Source organism: Polyodon spathula, chromosome 8 (genome assembly GCF_017654505.1).
Source record: "Polyodon spathula isolate WHYD16114869_AA chromosome 8, ASM1765450v1, whole genome shotgun sequence".
NCBI classification, from domain to species: Eukaryota; Metazoa; Chordata; class Actinopteri; order Acipenseriformes; family Polyodontidae; genus Polyodon; species Polyodon spathula.
In genome coordinates this window covers 31,743,739-31,764,835 of record NC_054541.1, presented here as the reverse complement: position 1 = coordinate 31,764,835, position 21,097 = coordinate 31,743,739, and the positions used below count along the sequence as shown (strand labels likewise).

Genomic DNA, 21,097 nt, shown 5'->3' with positions numbered 1-21,097 from the left:
GGGGGGGGGGGGGGGGGGGGGGGGGGGGGGAGTACAGTGTGGAACTTATCTAAGTATCGAATTTATTTGCATCTTGACTGAACCTTTCTAAATAAAAAGCTACAGGGTAATCAGCAGAATTAATACTTGCAGGAGAGTTTTTGAAGATCCTGACTGATGAAAAGTTTGCTGATTTAGTTCAGGCTTGGTACCAACTTCTTTTTAGGTCTGATGTCTTTGTAATGCATAAATTTCGAGAATACAGTGAGTTAGAGGGGAAGTGCTTCCGAAGAAGAAGGGCATGACCTGAGGTGAAACATACGTGCACTATGTAGAGACAGTAAAGTAAAAGTTTTTTGTTTTGTTTTGTTTCTGAAACTAAAGAGTTCCGGGCAGGGTGTTTTGTAGCAGTATAACATTTGTATAATTTTTTCCCCCCTAGATTATTTTTCTTTTTCCGCTATACCATACTGTCAGTTTTTCTCTTACTAGTATGCATACTGGCGTATGCCACCCCACTTTAACCACTGCTCTGAAGGCTAGGTATAGATTATACTGTGCTGTTTGATTTCTGACCATTTTTATAGCCGTTTTGTCAAGATGATGTCATTGACACTGGATGCAAGGTATATTCCCCTTTTGATGTAAACCAATTCATCATGTGTACTGGTTGTAAAAATTAGAGACATGGACTAATTGTAACAAACCAGTACAAGACCAAAGCAGTGATTGTGAGTTAGATTAGGTTCACAACCCTTTGTTGAGCTTGGCACAATTTTGACTGTCATTTGATACTGTTGCCATGTTTATGACTACATAATATAAGGTTAAATACTTTTTCTATATGTTCCAAAAGTAAATAAAACAACACAGTATATGTCATTTTAATTCCAGATCTGTCTCATAAAGGTTTCTAATTTTAATTCAGCTGTGTTTTGCAGGTAACAAGTCAAATCAATTATTCAGTTATTATTTAAAGCAGTCAACATTGATTGCATTATTAAAACCTGACAAATTATCTCATGGAAACAATCCATTACAATAATGTTCATGTTGTATAGCGCTATTTAGTCTATTTAGTTTCTCACCATTTAGCACTAACCACTTCTTTTGTTTAATTATGGAAAAAAATACAGCAAATGTTATAGCTGTAATTCATGGTAACACTTAAGTGGTATTGGTTACACAAGGTCTAGTTGTCACTTAAAAGTTATGTAGGTGTTTGTTATGTGTCATGGTGGACAATCAAAATGATACTTACATCCCAAGTCCAACAAGTCTAGACTGCTTTGCAGTTGTACAGGATTAAGAAAAAAATGCATCTGTTTCTAGTAGCTGAGTGTTAATAAATGTGTGAAAACAAGTTTTATGAAAGTGTTGATGCCCTGCAGGGGTAGAATAATTATCATCCATCCAGCTGGCACTTCACCAAAATCCATTCTTAGCTACATTTGACTTCACTTGATATTGCACTGAATCTGCCAGCATGTTGTTTTTTTTTTCTTTGTTCTCTCATGTTTTATTGCTATATTTATAAGTGAAATCCTCTGTGGTCATCAATGAAATTCTCCAACCGGCCATGAAATGAATAATTTATTAGCTGTGTTTTTACCCACACTTGTCCAAGATTTCAACAAGCCAAAAATCAGTATGAAGACTGACAAAACAGCATCAGGCTACCCCGGAGATAAACAGCACAAGGCACAAGCATTAAGCACTGTTGTTAAACTGCACCTTCATCATCATATTCTTACAAATGTCATAAAACTGTGTTGGAAATGGAAGTAACTGGAAACTTCATTCTGGAATTAATCTTGCATGACATTTATAAACAGTGTAATTAGGACAGAGTCAAAATAAATAAGTCGCAGAAGAACGTAATTATAACCCTAAGAACTATACAGACAATAGACAAACCAAATATTTGGACGGCAGTTAGTGTAATACTATCCAGCGGATGTTGTTTAAAAGAAGAAAAAAAACAGGTGTCCTATTGAGCATTCATAAAAACAAAACAAAAAAACTATCATGTGATATATTTATGATATTTGGTCTTTGAGTACTGTCTGAAATTTTTTAAAAAATAAAAGAAAAAAATAATCCCTAATTATTCAAGTCTCTTGTAAACATAATTTTCTTCTCAGTACTTACTGTCTCTTGATGCCAGTTCTTTTGCTTTGTGGGTTCAGTTTTAGCCTGCACCTAGTAGGTATGCCTGTTTGAGCAGTTGCACATTCATTGTACCTAAAGCACACACATCTGTACAGTAACCCAAAGCTAATCCTGCCGTTGTACTCTTTCAGCATGTTGGTAAAAATTCAGTAAAACTGCCATGGTGACTTGCAAGGTTATGCGGAGCCCTAAAAAAATAATCTCAGGTGGAATGCTAACAAGTCCTAATTCTAAACAATACCGGTATTTGATATACTTTACTATTGGTAATATTGAATCAAGACTTTTTGGGGGAGAATATTAACAGAAATAACTGTTTCATTCACAGTGACATTTGGTGTCAATAAGTATAAAGAGACCTGTGAAAAGAATCTGGTCTGAGAAGTAGAAAACTAACAGCAGGCAGCTAATAGAAAATATTCATTCCCTACCCATGGAGAAAACCATTTAGATGTTTGTTTTGTTTTGTTTTTCAAAAGGCAAAGCCATAGCCTTGAGAGGTGAATATGGTGTGGCTGCCAGAAAGAAGCCTTATGCCAGTCTATAAGCTATAAGTGTTTTTCCTTTTCATGAAAACAAAAAAGACTTCACTGAATGTCTCTCTTGTTTACTTTCATGATTAAAATTTAGTGGAGATGTTGTCAACTGTCATTGACAGGATTCATAAAAAAAGTCAATGCCAGTCCATGGCAGTAAGAGTTGTTGTACTTTAAAGTCATACAAGAAAACTTTTATATAACAAAAACATCAGCCAAAAAGCAGTTTCTGCATTGAGATACTGCAAGTCATTTAGTGCCAAACATTTTTACTTAGGGTTTGTTATTTACTTTCTTTCAAGCAGATGTATTGAATATCTCCCTTTTAGTTTGCTTAAAGGTCTGACCTAAATCTCATGAATAATCTTCATGGCTACATGGAAAAGAAAAGAACAAGTATAAGCAGAATCAAAAAGTATGCAGCCAACTTTTCATTGTCACCAAGAAGTCACCACAGTGCAGCCTACTGGATTGAGAGAAGTTGGAAAGTTTAGTAAAAGAACATCTTTCATACACACACTTGTTTTGTTTTTTCTTTTCATAATACGGAAAAATTACCTGGTGTTTTTGTTAATTGGCATCAGCTTAATTTAGGGTTGTAGCAGCAATCAATTAGTTCCAGTTTAGTTTTGCAGGGTTACAGTAGTCACGATCCATTGTTATATGATTTCGTTGGTATATGTGGTCACCTGTGTGTATTCTGACAAATGAGACCGTCATCTTTGTGACCAGTAGTTTTAGTATGGACTCAACAAATTATGTACTCCTTTGAAAAAAAAAAAAAAAAATTCTTTTTTTTTTTTGCACAGGGTGAGAAAAATACATAGTAATGTGATTGGTATTGACTAACATTTTTTTTATTTTGTGTCACAAAATATACAAGCTTCTCAAGCTTACAGTAGGTTCCTTAATCAATTCAAGGTGGAAGAGAAGAAAATGTGCCAATACATTTTCAAATGTTATCGTATGCTTGAATTATTTGGATACTATATTGACTCGGAAATGTGTGTGATTATGGTAACCTATGTCATACTATTAGGCTTTCACCTGGGATAGTCCAGAATGGCTAACCATGGGTCTGTCATCTCTGCATCCAGTCTGTGCTTCCTCTTGTTGAAAACTTACACCTATCGAATGACTGCAGTTAAAATGAGTCTCTGTCCCTGTGGCAAGCAGGGATTTTTAGAATCCAACATATGTGCTTCAGAGGTAGAGTAGATTGTGTGATTGAGGTGTATGGACAGGCATATACTGTATGTCACACTTAATTGATTAAACTTGATAGAGACATTCATTAGTATAAACTCATGTATCAGAAAGAATCAATTGTATATCTTGTATTATGTAATCTTCAGAAGCATTTACCAGAATTTGACTAATAATGCAACTGATGAGAAATATCTGACCAACAAGCATAACAAAATAATACAGGGACAGCAGGGATACAAAAACATCACAGAGCATTTCACTTTTTTAAATGCTAATTGTGCTTTTATCACTTTTCAGCTTTTTGTTTTGTGCATAATGATCACTGTGTTGTGTCCCTAGAGCCACGTGGCTACAGTTATGTATGATGGCTCTCAGGTTGCAAAATGTGTTCACTGTTAGACTAGTAATTGTAATATATAATTTCAATTATATGTGATAGCCTGTTTTGAAAACTGTTTCTTTTCATAAGCCGTAGTTATAGATCCAACATGAATGAAGATGAAATGATGATTTTACTAGTGACACTATATATATATATATATATATATATATATATATATATATACACACACACACACACACACACACACACACACACACACACACACACACACACACAGTGGCTTGCAAAAGTATGCAGACCCCTGACCAATTCTCTCATATTACTGAATTACAAGTGGTACATTGAAATTTCGTTCTGTTCGATATTTAATTTTAACACACTTAAACTAAAAATCAAGTATTGTAAGGTGACATTGGTTTTATGATGGGAAATATTTTTAAGAAAAATAAAAAACTGAAATATCTTGCTTGCATAATATTTTACATTAATATTTGGTAGAGCCACCTTTCGCTGCAATAACAGCTTTAAGTTTTTTGGGGTAAGTATGTACCAGCTTTGCACACAGTGTCGGAGCGATTTTGGCCCATTCTTCTTGGCAGATTTGCTCCAGGTTGTTCAGGTTGGTTGGACGTTCGCTTGTGGACCACAATTTTCAAAACGTGCCACAGATTCTCAATGGGATTGAGATCAGGACTTTGACTGGGCCACTGTAGGACATTCACCTTTTTGTTCTTGAGCCACTCCAATGTTGCTTTGGCCTTGTGCTTGGGATCCTGCTGAAAGGTGAATTTCCTCCCAAACTTCATTTTTTTAGCAGACTAAAGTAGATTCTCTTGCAGTATTTTCTTGTATTTTGCTCCATCCATTCTTCCTTCAATTGTAACAAGATGCCCAGTCCCTGCTGATGAGAAGCATTCCCACAGCATGATGCTGCCACCACCATACTTCACTGTAGGGATGGTGTCTCTTGAGGCATGGGCAGTGTTAGGTTTGCGCCACACATAGCACTTTGAGTTTTGGCCAAAAAGCTCTATCTTGGTCTCATCTGACCACAAAACCTTTTCCCACATCGCAGCTGGGTCACTCTCATGCTTTCTGGCAAACCCAGGCGTGCTTTCAGATGGTACTTTTTGAGTAACGGTTTCTTTCCTGCCACCCTCCCATACAGGCCAGTCTTATGCTTAGCTCTTGATATGGTTGACTGGTGCACCATTACTCGACTCCCAGCCACTGAACTCTGTAGCTCTTTCAAAGTGATTGTTGGCCTCTCTGTGGATTCTCTAACACGTCTCTTTCTTGTTTAAGCACTGAGTTTTGAGGGACAGCCTTTTCTTGGCAGTGCCTGGGTGGTGTGATGCAGCTTCTACTTCCTGATTATTGATCCAGCTGTGCTCACTGGGATATCCAAACACTTGGATATTATTTTGTACCCTTTCCCTGATCTATGCATTTGTATTACTTTATCTCTAACTTCTGTAGAATGCTCTTTGGTCTTCATTTTCCTTCAGATTCACAGACTTACCAATGATCCTTCAACAGTGGGGTTTTTATCCAGAAAATGTGACTTTAATGGTTCACAGGTGGAGGACAATGGTAAGGTAATTGTGTCCTCGTTAGGGCAATTTCTTTCATCGGTGCAAACTAGGAGCTTCCACAGCACAGGGGTTGAATACTTATGCAAGCAAGATATTTCAGTTTTTTATTTTTCTTAAAAATATTTCCCAACATAAAACCAATGTCACCTTACAATAATTGATTCTGAGTTTCAGTGTTTAAAAATAAAATATCAAACAGAACGAAATTTCAATGTACCATTTGTAATTCAGTAATATGAGAGAATTGGTCAGGGGTCTGAATACTTTTGCAAAGCACTGTGTATATATATATATATATATATATATATATATATATATATATATATATATATATATATATATATATATATAGACAAACACACACACAGGCTGAATGTATCGTTTATGTGCCTGAGGTGTGATTTTGTTTCAGGGAAGTTATTAGACCCATAACGGTAAAAAGAAACATTCACTTCAGATACATGCAATTTTGTAATGTTGAAAACATAATACCATTGTATACGTTTATTTGAAAATTATTGCATTGGACTGAATACAAACTTAGAAAATGACTTTGAGAATTAAAAAATAAATTTGAAACACTATTTGTATGTTACAGTTAAGACTGTAAGTCACAAATAGTTATAGAAATGAGCCCTGTATTTTGCAGACACGTCCTTCACATAACCCCTGAAGCATACCCTGGAATAGTAGTTTTAAATGGAGAGTTTAACACATTTCCATACTGAAATCAATCCTGCTTTTTTTTTTTTTTTCATGCCATAACCATTGTTTTCCTTTTTTCATCTTTAGAAAAGGATGGATGATTTAAGTTCAATGATGTACTTGAGGCTGTTTGAGGTAACAGTTTCTTCTTAAATGTTCCTGTGCTGTTCTGTGCTGTCCTGTCTCTGAAAGTAAAAGAAATAGAGAATAAAAAGCACAAGGTGTGTATGCAGTTGTTGTTATAGACAGTAGTGAATTTGCAATCAAGCTGTATACTCATCCTTTATGTTGTGTTCTGAAGTCTTCTGTTATAAGTAGCTAGTCGCTGACTATGTGTTAACCATGTTAAGATCTAAAGATCAGTGCTTTTCCTGTTGGTCAACATCTGTACCTCTTTGAAATGCTGTTTCATGTAATTTTTTCAGCTTGAGCTACAGAACAGGTGTAACATTATTTCATCTTTTGTGTGAAATTATTAGGTGGTGGTCAATTTTGCAATTTTCCTTCAAGGGAAAGGGTTTTAATCATTCTTTTTTGTTACATTTTTTTATTTTATTTTATTTTAAGTGCAAACTAAATCAAGCAGTTGAGGCTAGTGCCTCCATTATACTGAAGTTTTCTTTAATTTTCACATTAGCGTTCATGGTTGATGTTGGTGTATTTGCTGTAGTGGAGGCTATTTATCCACAGAGCAGAGACAGCAACATCAGTGCTAAAGAAAAGGGGTTAAGGGAGCAGTTGGCCTCCATGCCCACATAATCCATGGTCTTTTTGAGCCTGCCTGCTTGGTGAACTACTGGCAACTGAAGGTAAAATCGGTGTATATTGTTCCTTTGAAAACATGCACTGTGTATGTTTTCAATATTTGTTTGAACAATTTGCCATTCTGTGTTTAATAGACCTGCTTTTGTTGTTTGTTCATATCGAGCACATACATGCACACACACAATGAAATGTATTACCTTTGGATAATGTTCTCTAGTGGATACGTTTCTATTTTTCTCTTGTCTTTTTGTAAACTTAATGACAAAAGATTTATGATACACTTTTGAGAGTTTGATAAAGACATATCACCAACTCTTTAAAGACAATAACAGTAAAGTTTCTTATTTAGTTTTGGTGGCATTTAAAGTTCAAGGAAAATTTGGTTATTTTTTTATATATATATATATATATATATATATATAGATATATAGATATATATAGTTGTTGTTGTTAGTATTAGTATTATTAAGGTTACAACATTATAATAACGATCGCTTTGACTAGCGGATGACTCGATTAGACATTATATTTTATATTTATTTTGCCTGTATTTATCCCTTTATTCTCGAAGGTCTTGAAAGTGCACTTCTTAATAAATAATTTACAATTGTTTATAACAAACATGATTCTAAGAACTTATATCATTAGTTATTTTTGAAAAAAATATAACCTGAGTGTCCTTCTCCTCCACTGAAAAGGATGCAGTATTTGAATGACAGGTTACTTCTGTTGTGGTGAGCAGGTAAATATTAACTCTCAAAAACAAGCTGGTTTTTTGGTTTTTGTTTAAGTAGCACTTCGATGGCTGGAATTTTATTTCCGGGATGTAAATGGAAAATGTACAAATGTAATCCATCAGGAGGCGGGTCTCTCCAAAATGGGAAAATGAGAGAATGGCAAGACAGAGCACACACACTAGGTAAAATTGTTTGTAATTTTAAAAGAATTAAGGTTAAACTATGATACTGGATCTTTAATGCAATGTTTAAAAAATGATAACTGGGAAGGCAGAGCCAGCCAGTGATATGTACTGTACTTTTTGCCCTTTTTAAGCTTGTGCATGTAACACCAGTTGCATGACTTTTGAGCATCTTGAGGCGTTGTTGCGAACTCCTATAAGACTTAGGAATTGCTTATTTTGGTACAAAGTTTTAAGAAAATGGCAAATTTTCAGAGAGAAATAATTTTTCCTGCAGCTAAGTTATCTTCTGTTATGTGTATAATGTTGTATTGCTCTCCAGAAAATTGTCCTTTTAGTTCAAAATAAGTTTACTTGTGGAAATTAAGGTAAGTAAGCTATTTCATCATAAAATTTAAAATGCTTTGAAATGGCATTATTCAGATGACATTTTACATGGCTTCTGAATGCTAAAGTCATGAAAGCATAATAACGGCATGAAAAATGTGGAGCATTGATAAATTTTGCTAGTAACTGTTTTCTTCTGGTTTAATGCAGCCGAATATGGTGGCTTGGATGGTGGAATCAGCTAATTAACAGCACAGGTTTTAACAGGCACCTCATCTGGCAGTGTAGTTAGCCGCCTGTTGGTTCTCAGCAGGACTTGGTAGTGCTTCTCATTCTCTGCCCTAATGGTCTGCTGCCCACCTAATTTTACCCTATTGAAAGCTACTATTTACCACAGCTTGAAACCCTCCCAGGGGCCTGAATTATTATCAAAGGATTACAAAGATGTAGCCTTATTTCTCGGACATTTCAGTTTCCTTGTCTGCCAGAACTCTAATTAGCTGTGACTAATTAAGAAAAAATGTTCTTGCTGGAGTATGCTGTTTTACCAAGAGCTGGGGGTGGGGGGGGGTGGGAGTAGATAGTAGAAAGGCAATTCAAAAGCTGAGAACTGCCTTGCTTAATCTGGCCAACATCTTTTAGTCTTTCAAAGCCCATAGTTCACCTTCCTCTTCAGAAATGTTGCTGTAATAATTAGCAATGTGTGCTTTTTCTGGCAGTACTTTAGCTACTCATGGACACACACATATGAAAAAGGCATCAAGAAGTATTTCTTTGTATCACAGAAGTGATAATGCAGTGCTATTCTGCTGCTCTTTTGGTCATTAAGAATTGTTCATTTATTTTTTTTATTTTTTAAAACAAACAAATTTGTTTTTTCTCACAGTAAAACGTGGGCTGATATTTCAAAAACAGTAAATGGCTATTTAGTAAAGCACATTTTAAAAGATAAATCAGTTAAAAAAACAAAACAATACAGGGGCTTCCGAGTGGCGCATCTAGTGAAGGCACTCCAAATGCAGCACACGATGCACCTTATAGCTTGGTGGTCGCCGGTTTGAGTCCAGGCTATCTATTGCTGACTGTAGATGGGACCTCCCGGGGGTGGCGCACAATTGGCCGGGCGGGGGCGGGGGTGCTTAGGATGTCCTCGGTTCACCTCACACCAGCGACCCCTGTAGTCTGGCCGGACGCCTGCGGGCTTACCTGTAAGCTGCCCAGAGCTGCGTTGTCCTCCGATGCTGTAGCTCTGAGGTGGCTGCACGATGAGTCTGCAGTGTGGAAAAAAGCAGTCGGCTGACGGCACATGCTTCGGAGGACAGCGTGTGTTCAGCTTCGCCGCTCCTGAGTCAGCGGGAGGGTGGTAGCGGTGAGCTGAGCCTAAAAATAATTGGATATGCCAAATTGGGAGAAAATAATAAAATAATTGCAATTTACTAAATTTAAAAAAAAAAACAATATCATAACCAATATTTATTTTTGTATGTTTTAATACATGTTTAGCCACTCTGTTTGAGTCCAGCAAAAATCTGGAATTTAATGTAGTTAAACATATACTGTACAGCCGTACTATAATAGTGAAATGTAGTAAAGCATTGTAAAAATATCGAGCAAGCATAGCAAATCATGGCTAAGATATACAATATATAAAGCTTGGAAAGTGTTTTATTAAAGTGGAGTGGTTTCTAAGGATTGACCTGATCATATGTCAGTGATTTCTGAAGTAAAGCAAACATTATTAATGTATTAAAATATATGTATATAAAGGTTTTACTTGCACACACATTGTTATGGACTGTGTTTTATTTGTTTATCATGTTTTAAACAGGTGACAAAACAGATTAAGAAAAGCAATTTTCCCGACAGGGAAACACTTGGCTGTCAGTGTAGTATTGCAGTATGTTCAAGTACCTATTTTAGGAGAAGAGGCTTCATTTAATTGGGTCTAGGACCAGAAGCCTACTAAAAAGCAGATTTAAAAAAAAAAAAACTGCCACCACATCTTTAACATATTTGTGTGTTTCCCTTGAGAATTTTCTTTTTTAACAACTACTGTTCAGCTTGTAAGAAGAAATGTCCGCTGTGCTGTGAAATCTCTTTTGAAAAAAAAAAAACTTGTCCTAGAAACAACCTTAATCCTTGTTAGAAAATTGCAGAGTCTGGAGCTTACAAAAAGCCCATGCCTTGTCCTTTTGTTGGGGCTCCCAAGCTCTGAGTGCACCCCTTTACAGCTGCAGCGACAGAGCTCAGCTCAGCTACACTATTTAGGTGAGTGGAGATTTGTCAGCCTCTGTTGACAATGGAGCTGCCTTTATTCCGTGCCTCCAGCAATGCTGCACACGGCCAGGGATCAGTGCCATCCATTCAGGCCTGCCTCTTTTTTCTTCTTTATTGCAGCAGTTTGTTAATTCAAGACTAAAGGTAATCTGGAGGAGGGTGGAGAGAGTTTACAAAAGCTGATGGACTGAGAGTGCTTATAACCCTGTTGTGGCAATTTCCATATCCAGTGGCAACTGTTAGCATATTGGGTTCTCCTTCACTGTTGACCTGTTTACTATTAAAAATGCACACAAGTATAGGAAGCTTCACTGTTTCAGCACTCTTTCATAACTGCCACCACCTTCTGTGTCCTTCAGCTTGTCCAAGGCACTGAAGATCATTTTAGATTAGGTTTGAAAACTTCACCATAAACACTAGATTAGACTGATGTTCTGTTTTTCGTGCTCCTGTTGTTTTGTTGAACCTTCTCCGGGTTGGGAAGCAAGTACCAGCTTGATGGAAAGACAGGCCACTAATATGATTTGCCAGCCTACAGTCATGCACAATAAGCGTGAATAAATACAGAGGTCTTGCGGTGTCAAACACGGCTGTTTTTTTATCCTGAGAGAGATGTATCAGCGGGTAACGCATGCTCTTGCAAGTGCAGGTTGATCCATAAATAGGTAAATAATACTGATTTGGCTTTTATTAGGTGAGTTGGCAGAGGTAGCACAGATCTACAGATGAATCACAGATGTGAAGCGTTCTCTTGACTGATATATTAATTGCAGCAATCGAAACACTTGGGGCAGTTTTATAACAGGATTGAAAAAAAGTACACAAGTGTATCTCTTGTGAAACTCAGTCCTGTACATATCAATGGTTATGTGCTTAAAAGTATTTGATATACTAAAAATACTAAGGTTGTTTTTTTTTTTTTTTTTTTTTTTTTTTTATGTCTTGCATTTTATATATCCTGTAGTTTAAATTATACACACACACTATATATAATTTTTCTCAAGTAAAGGCTGGGGTTTATTTCTCATATTCTGCTACTCTGAGAATGTAGAAAGTCTGCAGATTTTTTTTTGTGTTTTTTTTGTTTTGTTTTTATTTTTTCTTGTATTCACAGGAATGGTATACCAGTTCAATGAAAGCAATCTGTGTTTGGCTTACTGATAGACTTGATCTCCAGCTCCACATGTATCAGCTGAAAACTCTCATCAGGATAGTCAAGGTAAAAGAACTGTCATCTTACTTTTTTACATAACATATTTCAGAAGATGTTTTATAATAGCCGACGTAAACAGGAAAAAAACCACACACACACACACAATGAGCTTTATTCAATTGATCTAAACATACCGCCACCTTTGAAATGGTTCAAAAAGGACTTTAATAGCAACCAATAACTCTAACACTAAAAAGTGAGTTCATTAATTGAATTTATTTCAGTTACATTAAAAACAAGGTTTTAATTGATTTGAAAAGCGATGGTATTAAGATTCACCACAGTTTATATCAACTGAATACACCCAATGCATTTTCAAGACCAACACTTCAATATGTTGAGTACCAGTAATTAGTATGTAATTGTATGTATGTTGAGTGTCTATTGTAGTTGCCTTTATACTCTAGCACTTTGATAGGTCTTATGGCATAGTAATTAATTACGTACTGAAATCCTTGAGGGATATAATGTTGGCCAAGATGGATTTCGTGATTTAATATAGGGTTATGTTATATAATACTACATATAGTGGTACACTAACATTCAATGTTGTTCGCATGCAATAAATGAAATATTTTACCACTGTAAAACTACAAGGTATCAATACAGTGCCTGTTGACACAGCGTACTTATTTCCGACTTCACAGAACAAGTGTGCATGAACAAACATTTAGGTATTAAGTACCACCGCAATATACATTTAGAGTTTTTTAAAGTAAAATAAAGTGATCCACATTTTGAAAAAAAAACATACATTAGCAGTAGTGTTAGTACCATTTTCACTTTTTATCCAATAATTCTACAGTTCCTTTTTTCATTACTGATCTGTTAGTATCAAGTCTATATATGCTATGGTCTCATCAATAATAGTAACCTGCCTTTCCCCTTGTGGGGTGTAGTTGCTCCAGCTCATAGATACTGTAGAGTTCTGCTGACTGTCTGTCTGGATTACGTTGAAAAAGATGTTGACACAATACATACAACGTAAGATACAGCAGAGTAGTTTGTTTCTCTTAAACACAAAAGAGTGTTATGTAACCCTTTTTAACATCCGTTTTGATAAAGTGCAGTATATTAAACATTCTAAGGCACTATTCCTATTCCTTAGTATTGAGTAATTTAAAAAAAAGTAATCAATTCCATAAAATTCATAAATGAAGACAGGACATACCTGCAAAGATATTTGAATTCTTAGTTCATTTAAAGAAAATCGTACTAAAATGAACTGTGATTCTTCTTAAACCAGACACTTTTGCAGAGACATGAATTCATGACTGCAACATATTGTATACATTATCATTTGTTCATTTGTATCTCAACTGTAATTTAAGAGATTCAGAAACAGTGCTAGTTTAAACATCTGTCATTGAGTTCTCTTTCGATTTGAAGACGACCACCAATAATACTTTTGGAATATGCCTGCCACAGGTCAGGTATTCACTGAGCATTTTATATCAGAGCTGACAATAGTCTCCTCCAGGGAGTGACGTCCTCATGTCCCGCCTTCCGTGGGCACAAATAGTCACCCCATGGAGCTCGCGTCCTCTTTTGCTACTCACTGCAGTAAGGTAAGGTACTAACTTGTCAAGTTCCTGTGATTGAGTCTGTATGAAAGAGCTCTCAGTCAAGTTTTACTGGAGTGCCCCTGCTTTATTTTTTAAAAATATTGCTGGAAGTCGGCTTGTCACTTCCCTGGAATCAGTAACTCAGCTTCTGTGAACTGAGCTATAATCGTTGTGCAACTGTGCTTCGTTAATCTTTCTCTCTTTTTCATCAGTCTGCATAACTTATGCTGCAGACTGCTTTCTAACCCACAGCATCTGCAGTTATATGTTAGTTTCTCCTGCTATTTTCAGCTTAACAAAAAAAAAAAAAAAAAGAGAGAGAGAGAGAGAGAGAGACATGTGAGTCCTCCACTGGGGCCCTGCTCTGCTGCGTCCCACTATTGAATCCACTCCGCCGGTTGTCTCGGCCTGCTTGGCTTTAAAAAAAAAAAAAACTCTTCAGTCTACCCACCAGTTGTGGTGACTACTGCACCCCCACAGCTCGACTGTTGTGTGTGTATTATTTTCTTCTACTGCTGTTGCAGTTAAAAAATAAATAAAATAAAATAAAATAATAATAATAATAATAATAATAATAATAATAAATAATAATAATAATAATAACAATAATAATAACATGTGCTTCCTCCACCGAGGCCTGGTTCTACCTTGCCCCACTGTTGAGTAGACTTCACCAGCTGTCTCAGCCCGCCCACCTTGGCCTTAAAAAAAAAAAAACAAGAGTACTCTCTTTTCTCTTACTGTCTATTAAAGCAGTTCAGTCCATGCCTACCACAGCTTTTTGAGCCTGTGCTCCACTCCAGTGTACACTGTACGTGATTAAGGTCAGGTTGTCACCCACACTTCATCCCAGTGCAGCACCATGCGCTTCTGCGTACTGCTTTCCCACTGCCTAACTGCAGCTACTCGAGCTTGTGTACCCATGCTAACCCATGCTACGTGCTGCCACGGGTTGTGTGACTGCACGCAGTTAAGGCTAGGTGCCCGTCCCCAATACCCTCAGTGGTTGTCATCCTCAGTGCCTCGGTGCTTGGATGCTCCATGCTTCGGCGCCCCGGCACTTTAGTACTCAGGCGTTAGGTGCCCCTGGTGCTTCGACGCCCGCGGACCCTCAGTGCCCTGAGTGCTTCGGCACTTCTAGTGCCCTGATGTTGCACGCCCTTGGTGCTTTGGCACTCTGGGGCCTCAGAGCCTCAGTACACACAGTGCCCTTGGTGCTTCGGCGCTCCAAAGTTTAAATGCTCTTGGTGCTTCGGTGCCTCAGTGCTCATAAGTTCTGCGTTTCAGAGTTTTAGACGCCCTCGGGGTTTATTATCCCTCAGTGCTTCCGCACCCTCGGGCCTCAGAGCCTCAGTGCACGCGGTGCCCTCGGTGCTTCGGCACCCTCGGTGCCTCTGCGCTCCAGAGTCAGACACCCTCGGTGCTCGTCACCCCTCGCTGCTTCAGTACCCTCAGAGCCTCAGAGCCTTGGTGCATGCAGTGCCTCAATACTCCATTATTTAGACGTTCGTCTGTGCTTCAGCACCTTTCAGAGCCTTGGTGCCCTGGGGCCCCTCGTGCTTCGGTGCCTCAGAGCCTTGCTGCACTTGGTGACCTTGGTGCTGTTGCACCCTTGGTACCTGTTTTAGAAGCCCTCGATGCCCTCGCTGCTTTGGCACCTTTGTGCCTCGACGATCCACTGATTACTGCTCCCGGTGCTTCACATTCTCGGACCTCAAGGCCTCAGAATCCCGATACCTTCAGTAGCCTTGATGTTTCGGCGTCCTCGTTGCTCTAGTTAGGCACCCTCAGTACTTTGACACCCTCAGGACCTCAGAGCCTCCGTGCCCTCGGTGCATTGATGCTCTGTCGTTAAACGCACTTGGTGATTGGTGCCCTCAGTGCTTTCAGTGCCCTCAGGACCTTAGAGCCCCAGTGCCTCCATTTCTGGATGTGCTGAGTGCTTGGGCAACCGATATTCTCACTCACTCGTGCCTTGGTACTTACACCTCGTGCACGTAGTATAACCTTGATGGCAAGCATGCCAAAGTTTCATGCTTCCACATACTGCAGAGAAGCTTCCTCCAGAAGACAGGCACTGTGCCTGGGCATGCAGCATGCCTCCTCTGCCTTGGTAGATGCTTCCTTTTGCGAGATCTGTGCAGTGTTCCAGCCTCGGGTTCTACGCAGCAAACCAGTACGCCTTTTCCAGCTAGCTCGACTGAACTGTCCGCGGCACTGGGAGCCCCAGTCTCCCCCATCCTCCAATTATCCCAGAGCCCCTCACAGAGCATTCCCTGCGCTCAGACTCTGATGCCTTATGCTCACAGTGTCTGCGACATCTAGAGGCTTCCCCTCACTGCACTATTCACCGTTCGTGTTAGTTCGTCCCGGGTCCTATAGAGGTTTAACTTCCTGGTTACCTCGTTCGGGACCTTAATAAACCAGGTGTACGGTGATCGTTACAGAACTGACACTTGGTCGGAAATGGCCCTAGGTTTACCCTACACGTCTTGGTCTGGACCGACAGCGACTCTTCTGTGTCCTGCGTTCTAGTCGAAGGTGAGCCCCACCATCGAGAAGCCAAGACGGGTCCCAGCTCCGAGACAACCTCGGGCGCTGGGCTTTACCCTTATAGAATAAGCCTCCAAGTTCCTACAGATACCTTGGGTGGCAACGCCCAAACCGCGCCGGTCAGTTCTCAGGACGCAGGCAACATTGCCCCTCCTTCAGCCCTTCCTGGCATTCCCCGACTTCCTGGAAGAGGTTTTGAAACCACCCGGCCTCGACACCGAGTGTAGTGAAATGGGCAACCCTATTGGCTTCCATAGAAGGCGCGGGTGCTGGGCATGGCGGAATTCCCACCAGTGGACTCAACCATCGCGGCCGTGGTGTGAGCCCCTCCAGTAAGGGGTTTTCCTAAGGACCCTGCATTCCCTAACAGTCAATGCAGAGTAACAGATGTCCATTTAAAAAAGGCCTATGCGGCGTAAGTGCAAGTCACGCACCTGGCCAACACGGCAGGCCTCCTTACGGCTTACCTGGATGGCATACTGCAGTCACCGCCCTCCCTGAACTGATGGCTTCAGAGCTGCGCCTAGTATCAGGCACGCTGCTCCAGATTTCCAGCTTCCAAGGACAGGCCCTGGGTCGGAGCCTGGCAAGCCAGCTCGCAGGCAGCTTTGGCTGTCCCAAGCAAGGGTCCCTGATAGATGTGCCAATATCTCCCGGCCATACCTTCGAGCCAGCGGTGGAGGAGATACTACAATACTCCCACCAAGCCGTGTCAGCAGGTAGACTTGATGCTCCCTTCCCGTGCTCCGGTGCAGGACAGAATGAGACGCTGACATCCACCCGTGGCATGCACGGTGACTCGGACGGTCCCTATCTCCACTGCCCCACATGGTGACCTGAGGCATCGTCTTCAAGCTTCCGCGGCAGCTAACATTCGGGCCTACCCTCAAGGACGTGGGCGCGCAGGTGTGGGGCCCCAATGCAATTGCCCTCCCGGAAGCAATCCCTGCAGCAGGCCCTGCCACAGTCTCAGCAGCCTAAGCAGGACCCCTAAAGGTTTGCGGCCTCAGATCTACCCTTTTACAAACACCAGCTGCAATATTGTAGGAGGGGTTCTACTTGAGATATTTTCTGGTGCCAAAGAAGGGTGGCGGCCTTTTCCCCATCCTAGCCCTGAGCCATCTCAACAGGTTCTTGAGGGAGAGGAGTTCCCAGATGGTTACACACCGTCACATTCTGCAGTCTGTCCGGCCGGGTGACTGGTTTACTACCGTGGATTTAAAGAGCATTTTCATGTCCCTATTCATCCCAGGAACAGGAAGTATGTCCGCTTCACCTTTCAGGTAAGCATCTTCAGCCTCTCCTTAGCCCCTCACACTTTCTCAAAGTGTGTGAATGCCATCCTGGCTCTCTTGAGGCTGCAAGGAATCAGGGTGTTGAACTACCTGGATGATTGGTTGTACCCAGTTGCAGGAAAGAGCAGTGGCCCACATGGCGATCGTGACAGAGCAGCTGTCAAGGCTGGGTCTCACCCTCAATGATGCCAAGTTGCTGGGTCTGATGGCCGCAGCCTTATCATCCCTCTAGCTGGGATTACTCCATATGTGTCTGCTTCAGGTGTAACTCAGTACCTTCCGGCTACATCCCAATCTCTTCGTTGTACGACTTCAAATGGAGATATTTTCAAGATTGGTGTTTGACCTGGGATCATGACCCTATCTCTTGCCCTGTAGCAACAATTCTACATATTCTTGTAAGAATTGCTAGAAGCTGGAAAATCCCCTTCTACACTGAAAGTGTACCTAGCAGCCATAACTGCATGCCATGTCCCTGTTGACTCCACTGTCCCCAGGCGCCCATTTCCTTGTGACCTGTTTTCTGAACTGGAGTCTAGATCACGTACTGGAGGCTCTAAGGCCCAGATAGAACATACACATGGCATAGAGTTGAAACACCTCTCTATGAAAACAACCATTATGTTAGCCATCACCTCTGCCAAGTGGGTCAGTGAGCTACAGGCTCTGTCTGTGCACAGCTCCTGTATGTGCCTCTGGGACGACGGAAACAGGGTATCGTTATGTACGATTCCCACATTCTTCCCTAAGGTGGTTTCAGCTTTCCACTTCAGTCAGTGGAGCTAAAGCTCTTCATTTGCTGTGCTATAAGGACCCTGGGTCAAGCCCTCTCAAAGCAGCGGCTGTCTCACTGAATCATTAGTATATTTGGACTGCATATACTAATACCAGCCTACCCCCACCTGGGCGGTCGGCCGCGCACTGTACCAGAGGAGTGGCTACATCATGGGCCCTCTTTAGAGGAGCTTCACTATCTGACATATGCACTGCGGCTAGCTGGGCTACCCTGCATACTTTCACCAGGTTCTACCAACTTCATGTGGTAGATTCCTCTATTCCATCATTAGGCACAAGGGTCCTTGAGCTTGCACGCTCGCTAACCATGGTTTTGCGGTCTCGAGACGTCCCTGGTCTGCTGTCTCCACTCATACTCCCTCACAACGGCTTTGGTATACTTTCCCAAAAGTATTGTTATTGGTCACCTTCGAATTGATGGATTTAACACTGGTTCGTGGTTCGATGTAAAAGAGGAAGTGAGTTCCGTGGAGTGACTATTTGTTCCATTGGAAGGCAGGACCGAGGACATCTCTCTGGAGGGGCCTACCGGGAGCTCTGATATAAAATGCTCAGTGAATACCTGACCTGTGGCAGGCACATCCCAAAAGTATTGTTGGTCCTCGTCTTCTCTTTCAGGGAACCAGGGTTACATCGGTAACCTAACATTTTTACTACTTTCTTTTAGTATTAATATATAACCTTCTTTTGCTTATAATAAAATGTATGTGATATAACAATTGCATAGCATGTTCTTGATAAACCTTGCGTTCATGGAACCATTGCTTTTATCGCTATGGAATGTCCAAAGCATGAAAGACTCCAAACCTTATGTGTTTACGAGTCTTACATTTACACATTCCTGTTCCACTGATCACAAATCTGGCACTGTCACTCAAATCACCACACCTGCTCTTTTGTTCCTTTCCAAGTAGGTGCTGCAGATTTTGAAGGCATGCTTTTCAATTGTTAAATCTGCTGTAGGATGACTAATCAGCTGTTGCTAAGGTGGCAAAACAAGTCTCCAGTAATCCTGTCATTGGATAGTATCTCAAAGTGCCTTCCTGTTGACGTGCACTGTTCTACAGTTAAACATTCATTAATAGACCACTGACAATATTAATAGATTGAGTGTATCTCAACTTTGCCTGGGAATCATAAGTCGCTCTTAAGGAAAAAAAAAAATAGAAGTGATATATAAAACTATTGCAATTTAAAAAAAAAAGTGTGTTACATTTTGTCATTCTCTCAGTAAAACACCAAAATGGGTGTGAATATTCCTTGTTTTATAACAAATGAAATATACAAAACCTTTTGAGAAGTCTGTTGCCACTTTATATTGCCACTTTAACTATGTACAATTGAGTGTATATTATTATTATTATTATTATTATTATTATTATTATTGGAAAGAGTGATTTGAGATTGAAATTAGAGACAGCAAACAGCAAACTGTTCCACTAAATTGACTTGACTCAACTCTGTTTCATCCCACCACCTGTAAAACCGTGTGCAAAGAAGATATTTAATTTCAGTTGAGCTATCTATGCTAGACAAGTGATTTCTAAAATATTGCAACTAGTATTCATTATTCAAATATTGGATTTTTTTGTCTTTGGTGTAGAAATCATACCGTGATTTCAGGTTGCAGAGCGTGTTAGAAGGAACCTTGAACAACAAAACCTATGAAACCGTTTACAACCGCCTTACTCTTGAGGAGGCCACCGTCTCAGTGACTGACCGGAGTGGCCTTCAGGGGATATCAATGAGAGACAGTGATGAAGAAGAGGGGTGATTGCCAAAAGAAAGAGTTGAACAATCAACGATCAATCAGTTTTATTCAGTGTTACAGCAGCAGAAACATTCATGTTTGCTTTGTTCCACTACGTACCGCTGTTACAGAATTGATGCCAGTCATTTTTCTAATGGATGTGTAAGAGTAGATTTTAATTTTGCAAAAATAAAATTATGAAGAATACTGTTATGGTAATTTAATGTTTAATGTTTTTAATTTTGAGTCTGTAAAGTTGAACAAATTTAAAATCTGTACAATGGTGAAACTCAGTTTGCAATTTATCCTGTAAATTAAAACCATTTGATTTTATATATTAGGTTATGGTAACAATCAGCTGGAAATGAACAAGTCTGAAATAAACATATAATTTGAGTTAGGAACTCTCACTGAGTTGTGATAAACATGATATCTTTGTGACAAGATCTGATCTTACATTTATGCTTACTTTAATATTCATGCTGGTATTCTCTCTCGAGGGCCAAAGGACCAAAGCATTATGCTCATCATTGTTATGGTATGTCATTTGTTGTATGTTTTTGTGCTTCTAATTAGTGACAAAACTGACATGATGGAGACAAACAATCATGTCAAGCAATCCATTCATAAATTATTAAGGACACTAGTGCCTAACATTCAGTGTTTTCTTTGAAAGATTAATGATGTCTGATATCATGAAATACACTTCAGTAAGATCATATCAATTATGTTCATTACAAAACCACTGCACCTGGCATTAAGAATGCATATTTGTATTTGTCATTTCTACACCTGCTTTCATCCAGGTGTCTTCTGAGTGTTAGAATAAAGTGTTTTAATGAAGTCTGTGTGTTTATGGTTTATTGTAGATCTTGTAATGCAGATGCACACAATATCTCCATAAAAAGTGTCATGCTGACCATATAGAAGTCTTGCCTATAAATGTCTACATTACATAATTCACAATTTAAAACACGCAGCCTGGCTTTTGAAACTAATAAGGAAGCAGATTTTGACAGTATTTGGGAAAGAACTGTGGAACACATATTCTGCCTGCACTTACTGAATTATTAAAAGAAATATGTTTTTCTTAAACCAA

The 21,097-nt window shown here is 39.6% G+C and overlaps 1 protein-coding gene across 1 annotated transcript in view; it reads left to right on the top strand.

Moving 5' to 3' along the window:
• The window catches only part of cadps2 (Ca++-dependent secretion activator 2), a 141,000-nt gene extending 120,159 nt beyond the window's left edge, over nucleotides 1-20,841 (top strand). Inside the window, exons 27-28 of the mRNA XM_041256302.1 lie at nucleotides 11,942-12,046; nucleotides 19,852-20,841. Of these exons, the coding sequence (XP_041112236.1) occupies nucleotides 11,942-12,046; nucleotides 19,852-20,022 (276 nt within the window). The 3' untranslated portion in view covers nucleotides 20,023-20,841. The remainder of the gene's footprint in view (nucleotides 1-11,941; nucleotides 12,047-19,851) is intronic.
• Nucleotides 20,842-21,097: the final 256 nt, after the last annotated feature.